General features: G+C 44.5%; 1 protein-coding gene and 1 long non-coding RNA gene across 3 annotated transcripts; one reads left to right on the top strand and one right to left on the bottom strand.

The window, feature by feature from the left end:
* Positions 1-20,159, bottom strand: LOC125974191 (arginine and glutamate-rich protein 1-B). Of its 2 annotated transcripts, XM_068651615.1 has the most exons (5): positions 19,600-20,159; positions 16,517-16,742; positions 14,307-14,398; positions 13,771-13,854; positions 1,212-1,378 (listed from the first exon to the last, which is right to left on the bottom strand). In XM_068651615.1, the coding sequence occupies exons 1-5, from the start codon at positions 19,917-19,919 to the stop codon at positions 1,357-1,359; spliced, it is 744 nt and encodes a 247-aa protein (XP_068507716.1). In that variant the 5' UTR covers positions 19,920-20,159; the 3' UTR covers positions 1,212-1,356. The 2 variants fall into 2 exon arrangements, with proteins under 2 accessions (XP_049585129.1, XP_068507716.1); XM_049729172.1 differs by lacking the exon at positions 14,307-14,398 and having other exon boundaries at positions 1-1,378; positions 19,600-20,157.
* LOC125974204 (uncharacterized) lies at positions 19,292-20,010 on the top strand. The gene is made up of 2 exons (XR_007483410.2): positions 19,292-19,365; positions 19,435-20,010. It is a non-coding gene; the product is annotated as an uncharacterized lncRNA (long non-coding RNA).
* Positions 20,160-21,140: the final 981 nt, after the last annotated feature.

The raw sequence follows: 21,140 nt of genomic DNA, 5'->3' as shown, positions 1-21,140 counted from the left end.
TTCTGATGTCTCAATGGATTTATTAGTTAAGTCTTGTGACAACTGAAAAAGGTACACGAGGAAACTCACAAATCAATATACCCACATGAGGTCAGCTCGTCACGCGCGCACACAAACGCACACACACACACAAACACACACGGCACTCACTGACCTCAATCCATATCTTACCTGGATTTGGCCATCCTCTACCTTTCCAGACTTACCAAGGGATGCATCTTGTCACATTAATTTACAATTACAGGGCTAAAGAACATATGATACAGTTTGACATTTCTGTCAAGCCCCCACCCTTAAAAAAACACATTTGCAGTTATTACTGGGATCTGTTCGATGATTGGGGATTGTTATAAAACCTGAAAGGTTCAGTAGAAGTCAGTACACCACAGCAAGGATTCACAATGTGACATCATACAGAACAGTCCATTCTCCACTGATCATAGTCCTTACATAAGAGAGGAAAGAGATAAAATCCGCCATTGGTTCTAAGGGTTGGTCACGGACAGCTCAGGAAAAAGGCTTCATTTTACCTGAACCGAATGAAATCCAATGAGGTTGCTCTCAACCAACATCCATGCGTGTACTACAACAAAAAGACCAGTATGAACTTGACACAAACAAACCAAATGTATACAGAAAATAGTGAATGCAGGAAATAACTATGTTTTTCAAGGCTATGCTGTGATTTGATGCCAAAGTACATTTTTAAGGTTAAAACAAAAATGGAAAACCCAAGTCCAGCTCCTAAGCTGCACGTGACATTTTTTGTAATCTGAATTTGACTTCACAGTTATTCTTCATTGGGGACTTGCATTGTACTCCATTCACTGCCAATGGAGATGTGAAGAGCACTGGTTTTCATTACACTGAGTTAAGACTTATTTTACAGCAAGGGTTAAAGCATTCTACATCGAAAGTTGATATTCCCTAAAAGACTGAAATAAAAGTGACAAAAGCACAAATTTTAGTTTGAAGTGTATCAGGAAAGAAAAGCATGGAGTGAGACAGGGCGTAGTCAGGTCCATCAAGGTCTAATTTTTCTTCCTTGCAAGGAGGGAAAATCCAGACCTTCATTGGGTTTGCAAGTTTAAACACTGGGTTGCACCACTTTTTCATATCCTTTGTTCAGCACTTCCAAAATGAAGCGAGCAGCCGACACAGGAGTAGAGTTGATGAGGAGCCGAGCAGGATGGGGATGAAGGGGAGCATTCCTTCATTCAGTGGCCTTGAGGGTAAAGGACAGCTTCGGTCTGGACTTGCCCTTGCCAAGGATGATTTTCTGCTCCTCCTTCTGCTGCCTCTGTCGGTCCTGCTCCAGTTTCATGCGTTCTTCATGAATTTTCCTCTGCTCTTCCACTATGCGCAACTGATCTTCAGCCTGACAGAAAATGTAGTCACAACTTAGGAATCACACAACCACAGAACACAAAAATACTGCATATACAGTTGAAATCGCAAGTTTATATAGACTACCGTATTTGCCGGTGTATTGGTCGACCTTGTTCGATCCAAAATCGACCGAAAAAAATCAACCTCGACTTATACACCGAGTCATAAAATTTAACTTCGTATTCATCGCTTCAAATGTGATGGTAACCGAGGCCGTTTCTCATGCATCTCATTGTGCGTTGCACTTAGAAAATTTGAACCGGGCGGCGTGCGCGAGTGCGCGGCCCGCTGGAAGTCGAATGAGGCTCAGCGATCTCCTCCGCGGTGCTTATAAACAGCCGATCCGCTCGGCGGGGGCTATTTTCGGCCACTCGGGGCGTGCGCACGGCCTCCCGGATGTGCCGGGCGGCGTGCGCGAGTGCGCGGCCCGCTGGAAGTCGAATGAGGCTCAGCGATCTCCTCCGCGGTGCTTATAAACAGCCGATCCGCTCGGCGGGGGCTATTTTCGGCCACTCGGCGCGTGCGCACGGCCTCCCGGATGTGCCGGGCGGCGTGCGCGAGTTCGCGGCCCGCTGGAAGTCAAATGAGGCTCCGCGATCTCCTCCGCGGTGCTTATAAACAGCCGATCCGCTCGGCGGGGGCTATTTTCGGCCACTTGGCGTGTGCGCACGGCCTCCCGGATGTGCCGGGCGGGTGCGCGAGCTCGCCGGCCGCTGTAAGTCGAATGAGGCTCCGCGATCTCCTCCGCGGTGCTTATAAACAGCCGCATGCGCACGGCCTCCCGGAATTTGAACACATTTCGTCAATAAATTTCGCATATTGAATTTTGAAGTTTAATATAATGCAACAATTGAGCTCGACTTATACAAAGGATATATCATAAAATCGTAAATTTCCGTCGAATTTTAGGGGGTCGACTTATACACCGAGTCGACCTGTACACCGGCAAATACGGTATATAAAATGTGTACTTTTTACCTGCCTGACATGAAATCACACTAATATCTTCCTATTGGAGAACAATTGGCAGGGATGAGAACGACAAATGTGAAAAAACACTGAAAAGTAGCTTGGGTCTGGGAGACGCATGCCCCCATTGGGAAGCCGCAGGCCCCCATTAGGGGGCCGCAGGGGGCCCGGGGCCACAGGACCCCATTGGGGGCTGCAGGGGGCCAGAGGCAATGCCCCGGAGGGGGCCCAGGGTTTACCCCCTGGAAACTCCTGGATTTTGGCAGTATAGCAACCCCAAAATCATTAATTTTATAATTTCAAGTTTTGTTAAAAAAATATTCCTGCTTGGTGGGCTACCAAGGTGAATATAATACAGTGGAGCCTCGGTTTTCGAACTCCGTTCTTGAACAAATCAGTATTCGAACAAAAAATTCGAGATGTTTTTGCTTCGGATGTCGGACAAAATTTCAGTTGTCCAACCTCGCGAGATGAGCCGAGAGGACCTGCATGACAACTGACTCCGTTTGTTATTACATTCTCGTTACTCTGAGGATTGCATCAACTCTAATCATGCCTCCAAAGAAAGCAAGCGGGAGCAGTAAAGCCATCCTAAACCACAAAGACGCTCTTAAAGCTATGTGACAATGAGAGTCCGGCGCGCTGCGGCTGCGCGATCATACAAAATTAAGCTCCCTGAGCACTGAGGTCCACTTAAATTTTGGAAAGTACATCAGGACTTTTCTAAATTTCAGCGACGGCTCTGTCACAATAATGCGACCAGTTGCGCTGTCGGCGACACGCTACGGTTGCACGTTCAGCGGTTCGCTACAGTTGCGCGATCGGACAAAAATGCACAACAGAAAAAATGCTTAAAAAGTCATTTTTTTGGGGGGGGGGGGGGGGGGGGGGGGGCTTGGAACGGATTACATTTTTTTCCATTATTTGTAATGGGAAAACATGATTATGAATTCGAACGATTCACTTCTCGAACAGCCTTCTGGAACGGATTGTGGTCGAAAACCGAGGCTCCACTGCACAGTCAAACCTCGGTTTTCGAACGTCCCGGTTCTCAAACAAATCGGAATTTGAACAAAAAATTCGAGATTATTTTTCGTCGGTTGTGGAACAAAATTCGGAGGTCGAACCTCGCGAGATGAGCCGGGAGGACCCGAGAAAACCCGACCACGCAGCCCGGATGCCGACTGACTCCGTTATTGTATTTTCGTTACTTGGAGAATTGTATTAACCCCTAATCATGCCTCCAAAGAAAGCAAGTGGGAGCAGTAGAGCCATCCTAAAACACAAAGACGCTCTTAAAGCAATGCGACAGTGAGAGCCCGGCGCGCTGCGGTTGCACGATCGGACTAAATAAAGCTCCCTGCGCACTGAAGTCCACTTACATTTTGGAAAGTACATCAAGATGGCGGCGTGTGCACACGCAGCGGCCACTCTCTGTCCCGTCAGTACGGTGATTTGTTCGTCTTATGAGTGTTCGTCCGACAGTCTTGTGTGTTCGTCTCGTCCGTGCTACAAGTACAGCAGGCAGGTTCTGCTTGACATCGGCAGAAGTGGGTTTTGCGGCGTTCTGGACTTTGAAGCGTCGACATTAAAGGCGCTCGGACTGCTACGTCCTGAAACGTCGCCGACCTCACCCGCTATTCCTCCCCCGGTTGGGAGCCGTCGGAAACGGTGTGCGAGGAGGCAAAAGAGGGGCAAGCGCGGAGGCGTCCGGGCCAGGCTGGCGGCCAACCCAGCGCGACCGGCGGTGCCCTCCATTCTTCTGGCGAATGTTCGATCGCTGGAAAACAAAATGGATTACGTTCGCCTGCTGAGGTCTACGAACCGGACGGTGCGGAACTGCTGTGTGCTCGTGTTCACCGAGACCTGGTTGAGTGACAACATTCCGGACTCTGCAGTGCATCTGGAGCGGCTAGCGTGCTATCGGGCGGACCGTGCCATTGTACGAGGGGGAAAGTCGCGTGGAGGTGGAATATGCGTCTACATCCGAGAAGAATGGTGCCGGGACTCTGTGGTGGTATGTAAGCACTGCTCGCCGCTTGTGGAGTTTGTGATCATTAAGTGCCGTCCTTTTTATCTGCCGAGGGAATTTACCGCGATTCTGCTAGTCGCGGTATACATCCCGCCTTCCAACATCGAAGGAGACAGGATCGCGGCGCTTGGTGAACTGTACCAGGCTGTCAGTGAACAGCAAACAGCGCACCCTGACGGTTTCACCATCTTCGCTGGAGACTTCAATCATGCCAACCTGAAGTCTGTTTTCCCGAGGCTTCACCAGCATGTTCCCTTTCCGACACGTGGAGACAGCTTCCTGGACCTAGTCTATTCGGCGCAAAAGGGAGCTTTCAAAGCCACCCCCCTCCCCCATCTGGGGCTTTCTGACCATCTCACCGTTTTGCTTTTGCCCGCATACAGACAATTGGTAAAGGCATCCAGGCCGGTTCGGAGGCAGGTTCGAGTGTGGCCTGTGGGTGCCTCCGATGCACTTCGTGACTGCTTCGACACCACTGACTGGGACTTATTTAAGCAGGCAGCCACCTACAACGATTGGACGGACATAGAGGAGTATACTGACTCTGTTACCTCTTACATCACAAAGTGCATCGATGATGTGACTTGCTCGAAATCCGTCGTCACTCGCGCGAACTGGAAGCCGTGGCTGACGGGGGCTGTCCTCAGACTGTTGAGGGCCAGGGACAAGGCTTTCAGAGCGGGGGATGAGGCTGGCTTGAGGACAGCGAGGGCCGACCTGTCCCGAGGCATCAAAGAAGCGAAGAAGGCGTTCTCGTGCAAGGTCTCCACCCACTTCAAGGACAGCAAGGACGCACGTAGCCTTTGGCGGGGCATTCAGACCATCACGGACTACAAGCCCGCGCCGAGGAGCTGTGAGGGCGACGTCCGTCTGCTGAACGATCTGAACCGCTTCTTTGCTCGCTTCGACGCCCAGAACAGCACTTGCCCACTGAAGTCCACTCCCCCCCCACACGAGCAGCCCCTGCGCCTCTCTGCCGACGGTGTGAGGAGGGCGCTTGCCGCTATTGACACCCGTAAGGCGGCGGGCCCTGACAACATCCCGGGTCGAGCGCTGAAGGACTGTGCTGGGGAGCTGTCGGGTGTCTTCACGGACATCTTTAACGTTTCCCTGCAGCAGGCCATCGTCCCCTCGTGTTTCAAGGCTGCCACCATCGTTCCTGTGCCAAAGAAACCTGCACCATCCTGCTTCAATGACTACCGCCCTGTAGCACTGACGCCCATCATCATGAAGTGCTTTGAGCGGCTGGTCATGGAGCACATCAAGTCCGTTCTCCCCCCCACCATTGACCCTTTCCAGTTTGCGTACCGTGCCAAGCGGTCCTCTGAGGATGCCATCTGCTCTGCCCTCCACTCGGCCCTCACCCACCTGGAGAGAAAGGACTCATATGTGAGGTTGCTGTTTGTGGACTTCAGCTCTGCCTTCAACACCATTGTGCCGCAGCGACTCATCTGCAAACTCGACGAGCTGGGCCTCAGTACCTCCCTCTGCAACTGGATACTGGACTTCCTCTGTCAGAGGCCTCAGGTGGTGCGTGTTGGCGACAAAATCTCCGCCAGCATCACGCTGAGCACGGGAGCCCCCCAGGGCTGCGTGCTCAGTCCATTGCTCTTCACCCTGCTGACGCATGACTGCACTGCGACCTACAGCGACAACCGCATAGTGAAGTTTGCTGACGACACGACTCTGGTGGGTCTCATCACGAAGGGCGACGAGACTCGGTACAGGTCAGAAGTTGACCTTCTGACCACGTGGTGCAGGGACAACAACCTCCTGCTGAACGTCAATAAGACCAAGGAAATGATTGTTGACTTCCGGAAGGGTCACACAACACACCTGCCGCTGATCATCGATGGTGCTGTGGTGGAGAGGGTGAGCTGCACCAAGTTCCTGGGGGTGCACATCAGTGAGGACCTCTCCTGGTCCGAAAACACCTCGTCACTGGCAAAGAAAGCTCAGCGCCGCTTGTACTTCCTGCGGAAGCTCAGGCGTGCATGTGCTCCTCAGGCAGTCCTGTCTACATTTTACCGTGGCACCATTGAGAGCGTCCTCACCAGTTGCATCGCTGTCTGGGGTGGTAACTGCACTGAACAGAAGGCCCTGCAGCGCATAGTGAATACGGCTGGTAAGATTATTGGTGCTTCGCTACCCTCCCTGAAGGACATTTACACCTCCCATGTCGCCCGCAAGGCAACCTCGATTGCCAGAGATGTGAGTCACCCGGCTCACTCTTTGTTTGACCTTCTGCCCTCTGGGAAGAGGTACAGGAGCCTGCGCTCCCGCACCACCAGACTCGCCAACAGCTTCTTTCTCCAGGCTGTTAGGGCCCTGAACTCGCTACCCCCTTCTGCGTAGCGTGCGGCACTGTTGCGCTATTTTCGGGAATGTCTGCTGTACGCGCACTTGCTCCTTTTTTTTCTGCTCCTCCTATTTCTTTATTTATTTATTTATTTATTGTTGTGTTATTTATTCATTATTTATTCAGCACGCTTTTGTTATACTTGTTTACTTGTTTGTCTGTTGTGAGCCATGTCTTGTCACCGTGGGATAGGGGGGAACGAAATTTCGGTTTCTTTGTGTGTCTTTGGCATGTGGAGAAATTGACAATAAAGCTGACTTTGACTTTGACTTTGACTTTAAAAATATTTTCTAAATTTCAGCGACGGCTCTGTCACAATAATGCAACCAACGCGGTGCAGTTGCGCGGTGGGCGACGCGCTACGGTTGCGTGTTTGGCAGTGCACTGCAGTTGCGCGATCGGACAAAAATGCGCAAATGAAAAAATTCTTAAAAAAGGCTTTTTTTTGTCTTGGAACGGATTAAAATTTTTTCCATTATTTGTAATGGGAAAAATAGATTCGGAATTCGACTTATTCGCTTCTCGAACCGCCTTCTGGAACAGATTGAGGTCGAAAACCGAGGTTTGACTGTACATCAAAATGGCACAATCAATACTGGTGTTTTTCGTTTTAATGAAAACTGTTAATTTTTTGCAACATATATCTCCAACCACATATCTTATCAAAGAACACTCATAATATTTTTTGGAAATTAATTGTGAAAGATAAATTATAAAGTTATAGTCAGCATATAAATCAAAACATATGACAAATATATAAACAGGGATGAGAATGACAAATGTGGAAAAAACATATACACTGCTCAGAAAAATTAAAGGAAGGTTTTTTTAACAGGGTATGGCATGAATTCAATTACACTTTTCTGACAAGGTTTTGGTCAGGTACGTGGCGGAAGGGGGTTGTCTAACTGAAATCATGCCATACCCTGATAAAAAACTGTTCCTTTAATTTTTTTGAGCAGTGCATATATATATATATATATATATATATATATATATATATATATATACACACACACACACACACACACACACACACACACACACACACACACACACACACACACACACACACACACACACACACACACACACACACACACGCAGACACACACACATATACGTATACATATATATGTACAGGACTGCCTCAGAAAATTAGAATATTGTGATGAAGTTCTTTATTTTCTATAATACAATTAAAAAAACAAAAATGTCATACATTCTGGATTCATTACAAATCAACTGATACATTGCAACCCTTTTATTATTTTAATATTGCTGATTATAAATGTATATTATAATAAAAGGCTTGCAATATTTCGCAGATGGTCCACTTGGACTCAATGTCCCCCGCCTCCCCCGGGACGTGGGAACAGCTTTGCCGGAGGTGGGAGTTGAAGCTGTTCCTGATAGGGGATTCTGCCAGACGTTCCCAGCCGACCCTCACAGAGCGTTTGGGTCTACCAGGTCGGACCGGCATCTTCCTCTACTAACGAAGCCAACCCACCACCAGGCGGTGATCAGTTGACAGCTCCGCCCATCTCTTCACCCAAGTGTCCAAAACATGCGGCTGCAAATCCAATGACACGACTATAAAGTTGATCATCAAACTGCGGCTTAGGGTGTCTGGTGCCAAGTGCACGCATGGACACCCTTATGCTTGAACATGCTGTTCATTATTGACAATCCATGTCGAGCACAGAATTCTGATAATAGAACACCACTCGGGTTCAGATCGGGGGGGGGGGGGGGCGTTCCTCTCAATCACGCCCTTCCAGGTCTCACTGTTATTGCCCAGGTGAGCATTGAAGTCACCCAGTAGAACAATGGAGTCCCCAGAAGGAGTGCCCTCCAGCACTTCCTTCAGGGAGTCCAAGAAGGGTGGGTGCTCTGAGCTGCCATTTGGTGCAGAGACACAAACAACAATCAGGACCCGTCCCCCCACCCGAAGGCGGAGGGAGGCTACCCTCTCGCTCACTGGGGTGAACCCCAATGTGCAGGCGCCCAGCTGGGGGGCAATAAGTATACCCACACCTGTTTGCCGCCTCTCACCGTAGGCAACCCCAGAGTGGAAGAGAGTCCAGCCCATCTCGAGAGGGCTTGTACTGGAACCCAAACTGTGTGTGGAGGCAAGTCCTACTATATCTAGTCGGAACTTTTCTGCCTCGCACACCAGCTCGGGCTCCTTTCCAGCCAGAGAGGTGACATTCCATGTCCCAAGAGCCAGCTTCTGCAGCCGGGGATCGGACCGCCAAGGTCCCTGCTTTGGCCGCCGCCCAGCTCACAATGCACCCGACCCCTTTGGCCTCTCCCACAGGTGGTGAGCCCATGGAAAGGGGGACCCACATTTCCTTTTCGGGCTGTGCCCCATGGGCGAAGGCCCGGCCACCAGACGCTCGCCTTCGAGCCCCACCTCCAGGCCTGGCTCCAGAGGGGGGCCCCGGTGACTCGCGTCCGGGCGAAGGAAATCTGAGTCCATATGTCTTTTTCGTTATAAGGGGCTATTTTTCCCATTACAAATAATGGATTATTTTTTAATCCGTTTCAAGACTTATTTAAGCATTTTTTCAGTTGTGCATTTTTGTCCGATCGCGCAACCGTACTGCGTCGCCGACCGCGCAACTGCCCCGCGCTGGTTGCATTATTGTGACAGAGCCGTCACTGAAATTTTGAAAATATTTTTAGACTCCTAATGTACTTTCCAAAATTCAAGTGGAACTAAGTGCGCAGGGAGCTTAATTCAGTCCGATCGCGCAACCGCAGCACACCGGGCGCTCACTGTCGCATTGCTTTAAGAGCGTCTTTGTGTTCCGAGTTGTAAGATGACGCTGCTCTCGAGCCATGCCCATTTGAAGCAGTTCCTGATCCCGTACTACTTGTCCCCCCCCATATAAAAACAATTTTCTCAACGGATCTACACGATTCACGAAAATGATACTCCCAATGGAAAAAAACATGGAAATCCGCGGATCCGCGGAAGATTCTCATCCCTGATCCACGGAGGTGAAAGAGAGCGCCGTAGAGTAGGACCGGGCGTGCGCAAAAGCCATGTCTGAGCCCCATCCACCGTCCCCGGACAGCCACCCGGCCGAGCGCCGGCCCCCGACTTCCATCCACGGAGGTGAAAGAGAGCTCCATAGAGTAGGACCGGGCGTGCGTAAAAGCCATAATAGTTTTTCAAACCTTGTGTGTCACTCCAAATCATTAAATCCTTCAAATGCTTCGTCCTCCGTGTCACTTACAAACAAAGCCGTTAATGATGCCGGTAGTACGTAGGGCCCTTCGTGATCTTCGTCATCCCGTGATCGAATCTTTGTCCTTTATGTAAACAACCTCCGTGCCGCTGACGTCACTTGAAATTCAAAATACAGTAATCCCTTGCTACATCGCGGTTCGTTTATCACGGTTTCAGTTTTTTATTTTTTTTTTTATTTTGAAACTTTGTGAAAAAAACACATAAGTTGCTCCTCAGTATAAGTCGCCCCCCCCACCCAAACTATGAAAAAAACACGACTTACAGTCCGAAAATTACGGTATATATATATATATATATGCCACGGTAGAGGCATATATATATATATATATATATATATATATATATATATATATATATATGCCTCTACCGTGGCACCATTGAGAGCGTCCTCACCAGTTGCATCGCTGTCTGGGGTGGTAACTGCACTGAACAGAACTTGAAGGCCCTGCAGCGCATAGTGAATACGGCTGGTAAGATTATTGGTGCTTCGCTCCCCTCCCTGAAAGACATTTACACCTCCCATCTCGCCCGCAAGGCAACCTCGATTGCCAGAGATGTGAGTCACCCGGCTCACTCTTTGTTTGACCTTCTGCCCTCTGGGAAGAGGTACAGGAGACTGCGCTCCCGCACCACCAGACTCGCCAACAGCTTCTTTCTCCAGGCTGTTAGGGCCCTGAACTCGCTACCCCTTCTGCGTAGCGTGCGGCACTGTTGCGCTATTTTCGGGAATGTCTGCTGTACGCGCACTTGCTCCTTTTTTTTCTGCTCCTCTTATTTATTTATTTATTGTTGTGTTATTTATTCATTATTTATTCAGCACACTTTTGTTATACTTGTTTACTTGTTTGTCTGTTGTGAGCCATGTCTTGTCACCGTGGGATAGGGGGGAACGAAATTTTGGTTTCTTTGTGTGTCTTTGGCATGTGGAGAAATTGACAACAAAGCTGACTTTGACTGACATATATATGTGCATATGTGTATATATATGTATATATACATATATACACATATACACACACACACATATATATATATATATATATATATATATATATATATATATATATATATATATATATATATATATATATATATATACATATATATACATATATATACATATATATACATATATATACATATATATATATATATATATATATATATATATATATAATAACTCGTCTACAAGTGATGAAAACCCAATTGTAAATTCACACTGTGGCGGTGTAAAAACATTTGGTTCTCCGCGTAAGTTAACAAGGAGAAATGATGTAACGAAAGTAGCGCCAAAAAGCTGCCGAAAATAAAGCTGTCATATCAGTGCTGCCAGTTAGTTAGGTTTACAGAGGCAAGCTGATTTCCGTAAGATAACGTCACGGCGGTCAGGCGAATGCTCGCGAATGCTGAGGTTAACGTTGTCCGCCCCCCCCCCCCCGATATAAACATTTTCTCGACGGATTTACACGATTCACGAAAAAGATACTTTCGACGGAAAAAAAACACGGAAGTCCGTGAATCCGTGGAAAATTCTCATCCCTGAATTAGGAACACAAAAATTATTATTATTATTAATTATTTCAGGGCTGTCTGCTTGATTATTGTATCAATTATTCCCTAGGCAGGGTATTGTTTTTTTTCTCACCATAAGGCGCACTGGATTATAAGGCGCACCCTCGTTGAATTTTTTACTTCAGAAATTATTTCATATATAGGGCACACCGGATTAAAAGGCGCATAAAATGGAAGCTATACTGCAACAAACTGAGGTAGACTAGGGTTGTGGTATGCATCCACTAGCCAATAATCAATGAGCCCTCAGTAAACAATCGCGTTGCTCAAACTCTCTCCTATTAAAGTGATCGGAACCGACTAAAGTTTGATCGAACACATTGGTTGGTTCCCTTCCATATTGATCCGTAAATTTACTCGAAATATTAACAGAGCAGCCTATTTTGAAATGAAATAGCCTCGTGCGTATAGCAGCTATCATTATAGCATTAATCACCCGCAAAGTCCCATGAGCCTCAGCTCGCAGACTCCCATGAGCCTCAGCAAAGTGTCATGGCGGCCCCCTGTAAACAATCACGTTTCTCGAACTCTCTCCCATAAAAGTGATCAGAACAGACTAAAGACTGATTTAACACATTGGTGTTGCTTATTTATGATTGCGTTGAATATTGATAGGTAAACGTACTCGAAAACATTAACGGAACAGCATATTTTGAAATGAAATAGCCTCGCGGGTAAAACAGCTATTCATTCAGTGACACCCCCTGACCACGGTTGCCGTAATGCTGGGAAGCGATGTGACCTTGTAATTTACTAGTCACAGTAATACTAGTAATGTACTGAAATACTTTGGCAGAGAGCTGTGTACAACCAGTATGGATCAACAAATTCATCAATTGATCCATATATAAGGCGCTCTACATTATAAGGCGCACTGTGGTTTTTTGAGAAAATTTTAAGTTTTTAAGTGCCCCTAATAGTGCGGAAAATACAGTATATAAAAAATTCTTAAGTGGAATTTAATACTTTTTAATACCATCTCAATATTTTTTTAATACCAACACGACTTTGAGCCGCAACTATGATAACCTTTCAAACTTCAGTGCTTGGGGTAACTAATAAAGTTACAGATTATTGTCGTTTTCTCAACTCAACTTTCTGAGTGGGTAAGTGCAATGAAACCCGAAAAAAGAATATTTCATCAATGGAAATTTAATACCCTCGGTAAACCAATTCAAGGATCTAGGATTTACGATCACAGAAAATTTGAAATCTTCAGCGCATGTTTCGAACATCAGCAGGAACGCTAAGCAAATGATTTGTTTCCTCTATCGATCGTTCAAGTCAAGAAATATAGACACTCTCGTTTCGATTTACAAGTCCTGCATCAGGCCCATACTTGAAAGTTCAACGCAAGTTTGGAATTCATACTTGCTCGGAGACATAAAGAAACTTGAATGCGTGCAGAAATTGTTCACAAGGCGACTACCTGGGTTGTCGGAAGTACCGTACGCAGTTCGCTTGGAGGTTGCAAAACTTGAGTTGTTAGAACTTAGACGATTACGTTTTGATTTACACATGGTCTATAAAATTATTCATGGGTTAGTTGACATACCTTTCAATTCGCTTTTCGAGTGGGCACCTTATGCCGCGACCAGGTCAAATACACACAAGCTTGCAAAAAAGCAATCGAGGCTAGACTGTCGAAAATACTTTTTCTCAAATAGGGTAGTTAACCCTTGGAACTTTTTATCTGAGGATTTGGTTTCTTCACCTAACTTGGCTGTGTTCAAACAAAGATTGTTAGCTGTAGATCTCTCGAGATTTTTGAGAGGGGGGGATTATTAGTGGCCCAATGGGCCCATACCATCCCCGCCATGCCCATTTCATTGTTCACCATGCGGTATCATGACATAAATATCCAATAACTACTCGCTATGCTGTATTGATTGAATTGAAAATGCTATTATCATTATGGTATACCTAATGAGCTCGTTATATGGCTGGCTAAAAAAAAAAAAAAAAAAAAAAAAAAACGACAAAATGTTTTTTCATTGTGATGTGTAGAAAGAGCACACACACCACTTTTAAAGCGCTACACTTGCTTTCACAATCATTCTATCTTTTTGAGGATTCAACCATAGCCTTCAACTACGGCATTACATTTTACTTGAGTACAACAACAGTTAGAGATGGTGGAGAGCTGTGGAGGTTTCAAAAGCAGAAGATTTTTTTAAAATTATATCTTACCAGTTTTGCCTGGGCCTCTGCAATCTTACGGTTATTCTCCTCCAAAATTTTTTCAAGCTCCTCCCGCTTAGATTTTTCTTCCTCCTAGACGGATGACACGATGTCATGTTAGTGCACACGTAGGCTATAGGTGCACCTTGCACACAGTCATTTGTCACATTCATGCAAACTCATTTGACCTATTACACCACAGAGAAGTTATTTTTTTTTTTTTTAAGTCTCTTGCACATGACCACAGTGTGGTAATGTTTGTAGCCACCCCAAATTATTCTAAATTTGGAGTGGGGTCTCAAAGAGATCCCTTTCTCCTCCCACTCGAGCTGTTTTCTAGAAAATTTGCCATATCAGAGGCATTCTGTAGTATTTTGAAATAATTAAATTTAAAAAAAACTTCAGTGGGAAACCACTCATCACACTCAAAGAACATGTATCAATGACAAGACAATCTAGAAGAATATTCAGTTAATGTCCTAAGCAAGAAAAATACACAAATAATGTAGGGAATAGTTTTGGCTCACCAATGCATGAATACCTACGTATTTTCCTTGCCTGTGTACCTACACAACTGGTGAAAGCATTCCACATAAAACAGTTGTATATTTACTGTCTCGTCCGGACTGTGTGGCCCCTGCAGAGAGAGAAACGCTCCTGGGGTGGGTGTGTAGGTAGGTAGGTAGGTAGGTAGGTAGGTAGGTAGGTAGGTAGGTAGGTAGGTAGGTAGGTAGGTAGGTAGGTAGGTAGGTAGGTAGGTAGGTAGGTAGGTAGGTAGGTAGGTAGGTAGGTAGGTAGGTAGGTAGGTAGGTAGGTAGGTAGGTAGGCAGGCAGGCAGGCAGGCAGGTAAGTAGGTATGGATAACTCTGCCAGACCGCACCCGTGGTACTCCTCTTTATAACTGATTCCTGCACTGCTGAGCCTGCAGCCACAGCTCGTAATTCATGTACCGTTTTTCCATTTCTGTGCAGTGGCACAGCCCCGGATGATAGCAGAGTGAAGTAGAGTACAGCACATCAGAGGTGTTTGTATGTGTTCAAGAAGAACCGGGCCACGGCAACACTTACAGTACAGGACAAGTCACAGCTGAGCTGAAAGGCTGCAGGCCAGCTCAGGTCAAGTGCTAGTTAGGAAGGTGGTTATACAAATAACAATATCAATTTTTACAATCAATCTTTGAAACAACCCTACTATAGAGGAAGCAAGTTCATGAGTAAGACAGTACATTTATTCTTAAAATTAAATACTCATCTGTGTTATAAACAAGTAAACGTAAATCTATATGTTAACTGTAAACAGAAAACAATTTATTGGTATCAAATAGAATACAAGTTTTAAGAAGGACTTGGAATTAAATCAAGCTTGTCAAGAAGACCTGGATAGAACAAGTGTTCTGTTGAAAGAGAAACGGGAAAAAAAAACAATAACAAATGGATACGTGTGTCAGTACGGTGATGGGAAATCTGGACACTCAGACTGACCTTATTATAGTTCAATAGGTTATGTGTGCATTTGTATTTAAGGTATGTTATTAAGTCCAAGTAGGGAAGCTTAGACTACAGCTCTCACCCGAGATGTAGCCAATCACTCTGCTCCCTGTGCAAGATGGGTTCATTAGACTCATCTCAATAATATTGCATGTGGTGGTTGGACAGAGTAAGAATTATAACTCTCTGCGTAAACTTTAAAAAAAGATCTATATCACTATATCGATTTTATGACTTTCTACTTTCTAATCATATACAGTATTGTTATCCACATGTATTACATTTCAAAAGGGTTGAAATCATTTAGGGGAAAAATATTACATTCATGCTGTTGAAGACGACAGACTAAAAAAAGATCTATATCACTATATCGATTTTATGACTTTCTACTTTCTAATCATATACAGTATTGTTATCCACATGTATTACATTTCAAAAGGGTTGAAATCATTTAGGGGAAAAATATTACATTCATGCTGTTGAAGACGACAGACCTGATGAGCTGTTGCATCAAGTATAAATAAACTGTGATATTTGAATGATTTAAAAGGTTTAGTTATTCAGGTATTTAAACTGTTAAATTTTTCTGGAAATCGTTTCATATCATATATAACATTTTTGCTATGATTTATAAGGCAAGGTGTTGAAATTTGAAAGTTAATGGTGTCACTGTAGGATGCCACTTCAATGAAGTTGTGTCATGTTTCCAAAAAGCAGCTAAGCTTGCCAGTGTGGTACACAAAAGACACCCTAATTAGACTCACAATCAACTCTGCCGTTTGTTGATGGTTGGTCATAGCTGTGATATATAAATAGCATTATTACTAGCAGTGTGACATAGTGTAACCCACCAGTGAATTCTACACAAAGAATAATCAATACAAGAGAAAATGATTTTCTTTGCAGTCTCTCACTCCCAATTTGGATTGTTGGTTGATATTCACCATCTATAGTATAACGCCTGCATTTGTACAGCAGCAGGGTGCCATAAAATTCACCAGTAGACAGCCTTCACAACTTTTGACATGAGAAGACAAGTTATCAAACTGATCCACAATGTGCAGCTTGTTGGAAACGGCTCAACAATCCCATTGGCAGTGACTGTCTTAACATATAGTTCAGTTATATGCTGAACTGGACACCAGAGGAGGGGGTGTCCAAATACACATTCTCCACCAAGTCTTAGCTAAAGAGGGTGACTGAAGGTTAAATGGTTTGGGTAGTACAGAGAGAACGGACGATCTGCGTTCCAAACGACCGAGCGTTACCTCTCTGGCCTTTTGTGCTGCCAACTCAGCATGTCGCTGTCTTTCCAGCTCCTCCAGCAGCTGTCGTTCCATGATGCGCTTTGCCTCCTCGACGCGACGCAACACCTCCCGCTCAATCTCATCCTTACGCTTCTCCAGTTCCTCTTCCACCCGCTTGGCCACCAGCTCTTCTACGCGCCGAGCTGTTTCTTCTTCTATAAGTTTTTCTTCAATCTCCTGCTGGCGACTAGTAGACAGAGAAGCACTGGTGAACATTATCAATGACGAGCTAAAATGAAACTATTTTTGTCAGAGGAAACCACATGAATAGAAATAACTAGGGGTGTAACGGTTTACCATACCCATGGTTCGGTTCAAATTTTGATTTTTAAGTGACGGTTTGGTTCAAAGTTTGGTTCGGTTTGACAATACAAAAAAAATAAAAAATAAAAAAAAGAGTTTATGAAAACCTCCAGACAAAATGACTTGATTTTATTGTAATACTAAGAATGTGTACATGACTCAGTTATACATGCTATAATATCTCTTTAGACCAGTCCTCAATAATAAGGTCCGTCCATCCCTTTTCTGTACCGCTTGTCCCCACGGGGGTTGCGGGCGTGCTGGAGCCTATCCCAGCTGTTATCGGGCAGTAGGCGGGGGGGATACCCTGAACTGGTTGCCAGCCAATCGCAGGGCACACTAAGACAAACAACCATCTGCACTCGCATTTACGGGCAATTTGGAGGGTGCAGCCAGCCTACAATGCATGTTTTTGGGGTGTGGGAGGAAACTGGAGTGCCTGGAGAAAAGCCACGCAGGCACGGGGAGAACATGCAAACTCCACCCACCGCAACTGATCAAGAATACTAAAATAAACATTTGTACTATGATCAGTCTTTCAGTCAGTACTTAGTCATAATAAAATACCGTATTTTTCAGACTATAAGTCGCGGTTTTTTTTCATAGTTTGGGGGGGGGGGGGCGATTTATACTCAGGAGCGACTTGTATGTGAAATTATTCACAAATTTTCAAAATTCAAAAATCTGCAATGTAGTGAAACCGCGATAAACGAACCGCGATGTAGCAAGGGATTACTGTAATTTAAACTGCAACTGACGTCGGCAGCGCGGCGCACACGCGGCGGTTGTTTACATAAAAGACAAAGGATACGATCACAGGATTTAATGACTTGGAGTGACAGAGATTGTTTGATAAAATTGTTGTTCATAATTATATGCACCTGTGGAATAATTTGAACCACTCCGTCAGCGGCGCAGGGCACACGCAGCGTTGATTCCATAAAGGACAATTGATGGATTTAATGATTTGCAGTGACACAGATGGTTTGATAATATTGTTGTTTATATAATAATTATTTGAAATATTCATATATCGTTATATGGGCCTGTGGAATAATTTGAACTGCAACTAACGTCGAGTCCGACAGCGCGGCACACACGCGACATAAAGGACGATCGATGGATTTAATGATTTGGAGTGACAGATGGTTTGATAAAGGTGTTACTTATGTTAGTTATTTGGGTAACTGTTAATGTTACGTCAGGCCCGTTCTCAGCTCTTCGTTTGTGTTTATGTTACGTTAGCATACCGTATCATATAGCTCATGTTGTTGCTCATTCATGTCTGTTCTTGGTGTTGGATTTTGTCGAATAAATTTCCCCCAAAATGCGACTTATACTCTGATGCGAATTATATATGTGTTTTTTCACTTTATCGTGCATTTTATGGCGGACGTATATTCCAGAGCGACTTATAGTCCGAAAAATACGGTAAGTGAAACTGTCTGAGGTATAACAAAAAAAAAAAAACACTTCACTTATGAGCAGTCAACATGAGCAGCCAACATTGTTAAATGATAATAAATAAGATACAAATGAAAAACCTCTGTTGCTCGGAGGTAGAAAAAGGATTATTAATAAAAATAAATTCTTTGAAGACCAGTCTATATTGTAAGTAAAGTAAAATAAAAATCTGACTGGTCTGAAGTAGAAAAAGGATGGATAAAAATCAATATCCATCCAATATCCTTATATACAAGCTTAAATATCACAATTGAGTTATACTGTTTGACGTTTTACTCATTCAGTTGTGGTCTATATAAAGTGAAACATGATGCTTTTGTCTGAATTCCTCGTTTTGATTGCATCACAGGTCCCTCTTTTCTATTTGTTCTGAGGTGCGGCTTAGAGCAAGCCGTTTTGATGCGGTCTCTTAAAATGTAAATGATATACTTCACACCCCAATCCCTCCAGGCCGCAAAACGTGAGCCTCCCTTTCCAGTCGACGTATTTGTAGTTTTTTAGCCGAGGTAGCGTTTACTTGCACCGCAAACTTTTTGATTGATTAAAAGATGTCAATGGCAGAAAACTTGTCCATACATACATCAAACGTAACAAAATAAATCCCCTCACAATATTTATGAACACTTTTTGTAAACAAGCACTGCAGTCAAGTTAAACCGTAAGCAAATGCTAGGGCAGGGGTGTCACTTTTTTTTCGCAGGCCGCATTGAAGTCATAGCTTCTTTCGGAGGGTCATTATGACTGTCCCAAATAAATGTATGAGCACCTCATAATATATACAGTAAAAGCTACAAAACAAACGGATAAATTTATTCGTTTTCAAATCAGACAAGTAAAAACTGGTCAAATATATTAAGAAAATATAGTATTAAAAGCGAAGACAATTTGCAATTCTAGTAATGACACACGAATGTGATGCACAATTTGTCTTCGCTTCACATAAAATGATGTGGCGGGCCGTATCTGGCCCCCAGGCCTAGAGGTTGACACCTGTGTATTAAACCATTCACGTCAGTACAAATAATTCACAGCCAGGAAGACATGTAAGATTCTACAGATACGAAGAATCTAACATCGAAAAATATGACTGAAATACGTTTTAATCTTCACAGCGACGTGTGGACGACACCATGCAGTTGAGGCCTTGGCTTGTCAAGTCCTATGCTATAAAGGCTAGCTAGTGTTGTCAAAAGCAAAAAAGTTAGCATGTCATCTTAGCATGTAGCAGAGAACGTAAGTGACGTCGTAGTATTTATTTTCTTGTACAATATACTCACATTTTTCTTTGCCGTTCCATTTCAGCTTTTCTTTCCTCTTCCTCCTTCCTCTGCTTTTCGTCTAGGGCATTCCTCTTGCTCAATGTCCTTCCAAAAATGTCGATACGCTCCGGCGGGGATGCCGCTCTCTCCCTGCGAGATGAGGTTGTGGCAGAACGGGAACGAGAACGAGAATCCCTGCGCCTGTTCCTCTTAGATTCTCTTGACTTGGAGCGCTTCTTTGGTCTGTCTCTGGACCGTGACCGACTCCTTTTCTTACTGTGTTTGCTGCTTTTAGAGTGTTTGGAGCGGGATGAACTTCGGCTTCGAGAACGGCCCATGTTAACCACTCCACTCGTCGAGCACTAACCAGCTAGTAACAATTATGCGTGGGCAGTATCTGGAATTGTGCAGTGAACGCCCTTTCTTGAGTTATTGTTGATAAAAATTAACAATTGTAGCAACTTAAACGGTGGTGATTTTATAGTAATTATCACTCGAAAGCTGTTGTTTGCTGCTTGCTAGCTTGTATCACGCAATGATGGCGAACTGACGAATATTTCCCATCATGCAATGCAAATCGGTGTTGGTCTGGATTCGGCTTTCCTCGGGATTTCTTAACCAATGAACTGCCAGTGGTTCCGAAGCCAGGATGTCACGTTTGGTGGCACTTAATTTGCAACCGCGTCAGCCTCTTTCATTTTTGCAGACATTGGCCAATGAACCTGCTACCATTAGCTTGAAATATGTTATAATACTCATTCTTGGCAAACAATTGATAGACCGTCGATGGAAGAAATGTTTCATTATTGCAGAATATATTATATATCTTTTTGATTTATTAAACATTAATTTGTTATTTGACATATTTTCGTGAAACAACATGATGAACACGGACTACTGTGAAGCTATGCCACCATATCCCTACATGAAGTGACTTGGTCAAATGTATGAAATGCTTGTATTCCTTTAGTCATGAAAATAAAGAAAATCATGAAGGATTGTTTGCTGGAGGTCATATGTCTTTTGATGAACCCAAACGAAACACAAACAATCAGAATCAGTCATCTTTGTAGTTTACATTCCCCTCGAGCACTTAGAGGTGCAGGATAAATCCGACTTCTCACTTTCCTGGAATTCTGCGTTATTGACCCAACCAGCGACTGGAAGTGGTGCTCATTGTATTTTATATGATGGTGTTCCCTCACTTTTCGCAGGAGATACATTATTATTACATTACTTCCATTCTTCTGGCGAATGTTTGATCGCTGGACAACAAAATGGATTACATACGACTGCTGAGATCTACGAACCAGACAGTGAGTAACTGCTGTGTGCTCGTGTTCACTGAGACTTGGTTAAATGTCAACATTCCGGACTCTGCTGTACAACCGGGGCAGTTTGCATGCTATTGAGCGGACCGGGCCATTGTAAAGGGTGGAAAATCACGAGGAGGAGTGAAGGAATGGGGTCGAAATACAATAAGTCCTGCCTAGCTACAAAAACAGATATGCTCAAACCTCATTGAATAAAGTACATAAGCAGACAAGTATATTCACATA

This window comes from Syngnathus scovelli, chromosome 8, assembly GCF_024217435.2.
Source record: "Syngnathus scovelli strain Florida chromosome 8, RoL_Ssco_1.2, whole genome shotgun sequence".
NCBI lineage: Eukaryota > Metazoa > Chordata > Actinopteri > Syngnathiformes > Syngnathidae > Syngnathus > Syngnathus scovelli.
The sequence above is the reverse complement of the archived record's forward strand: the minus strand, read 5'-3'. Positions and strand labels throughout refer to the sequence as shown.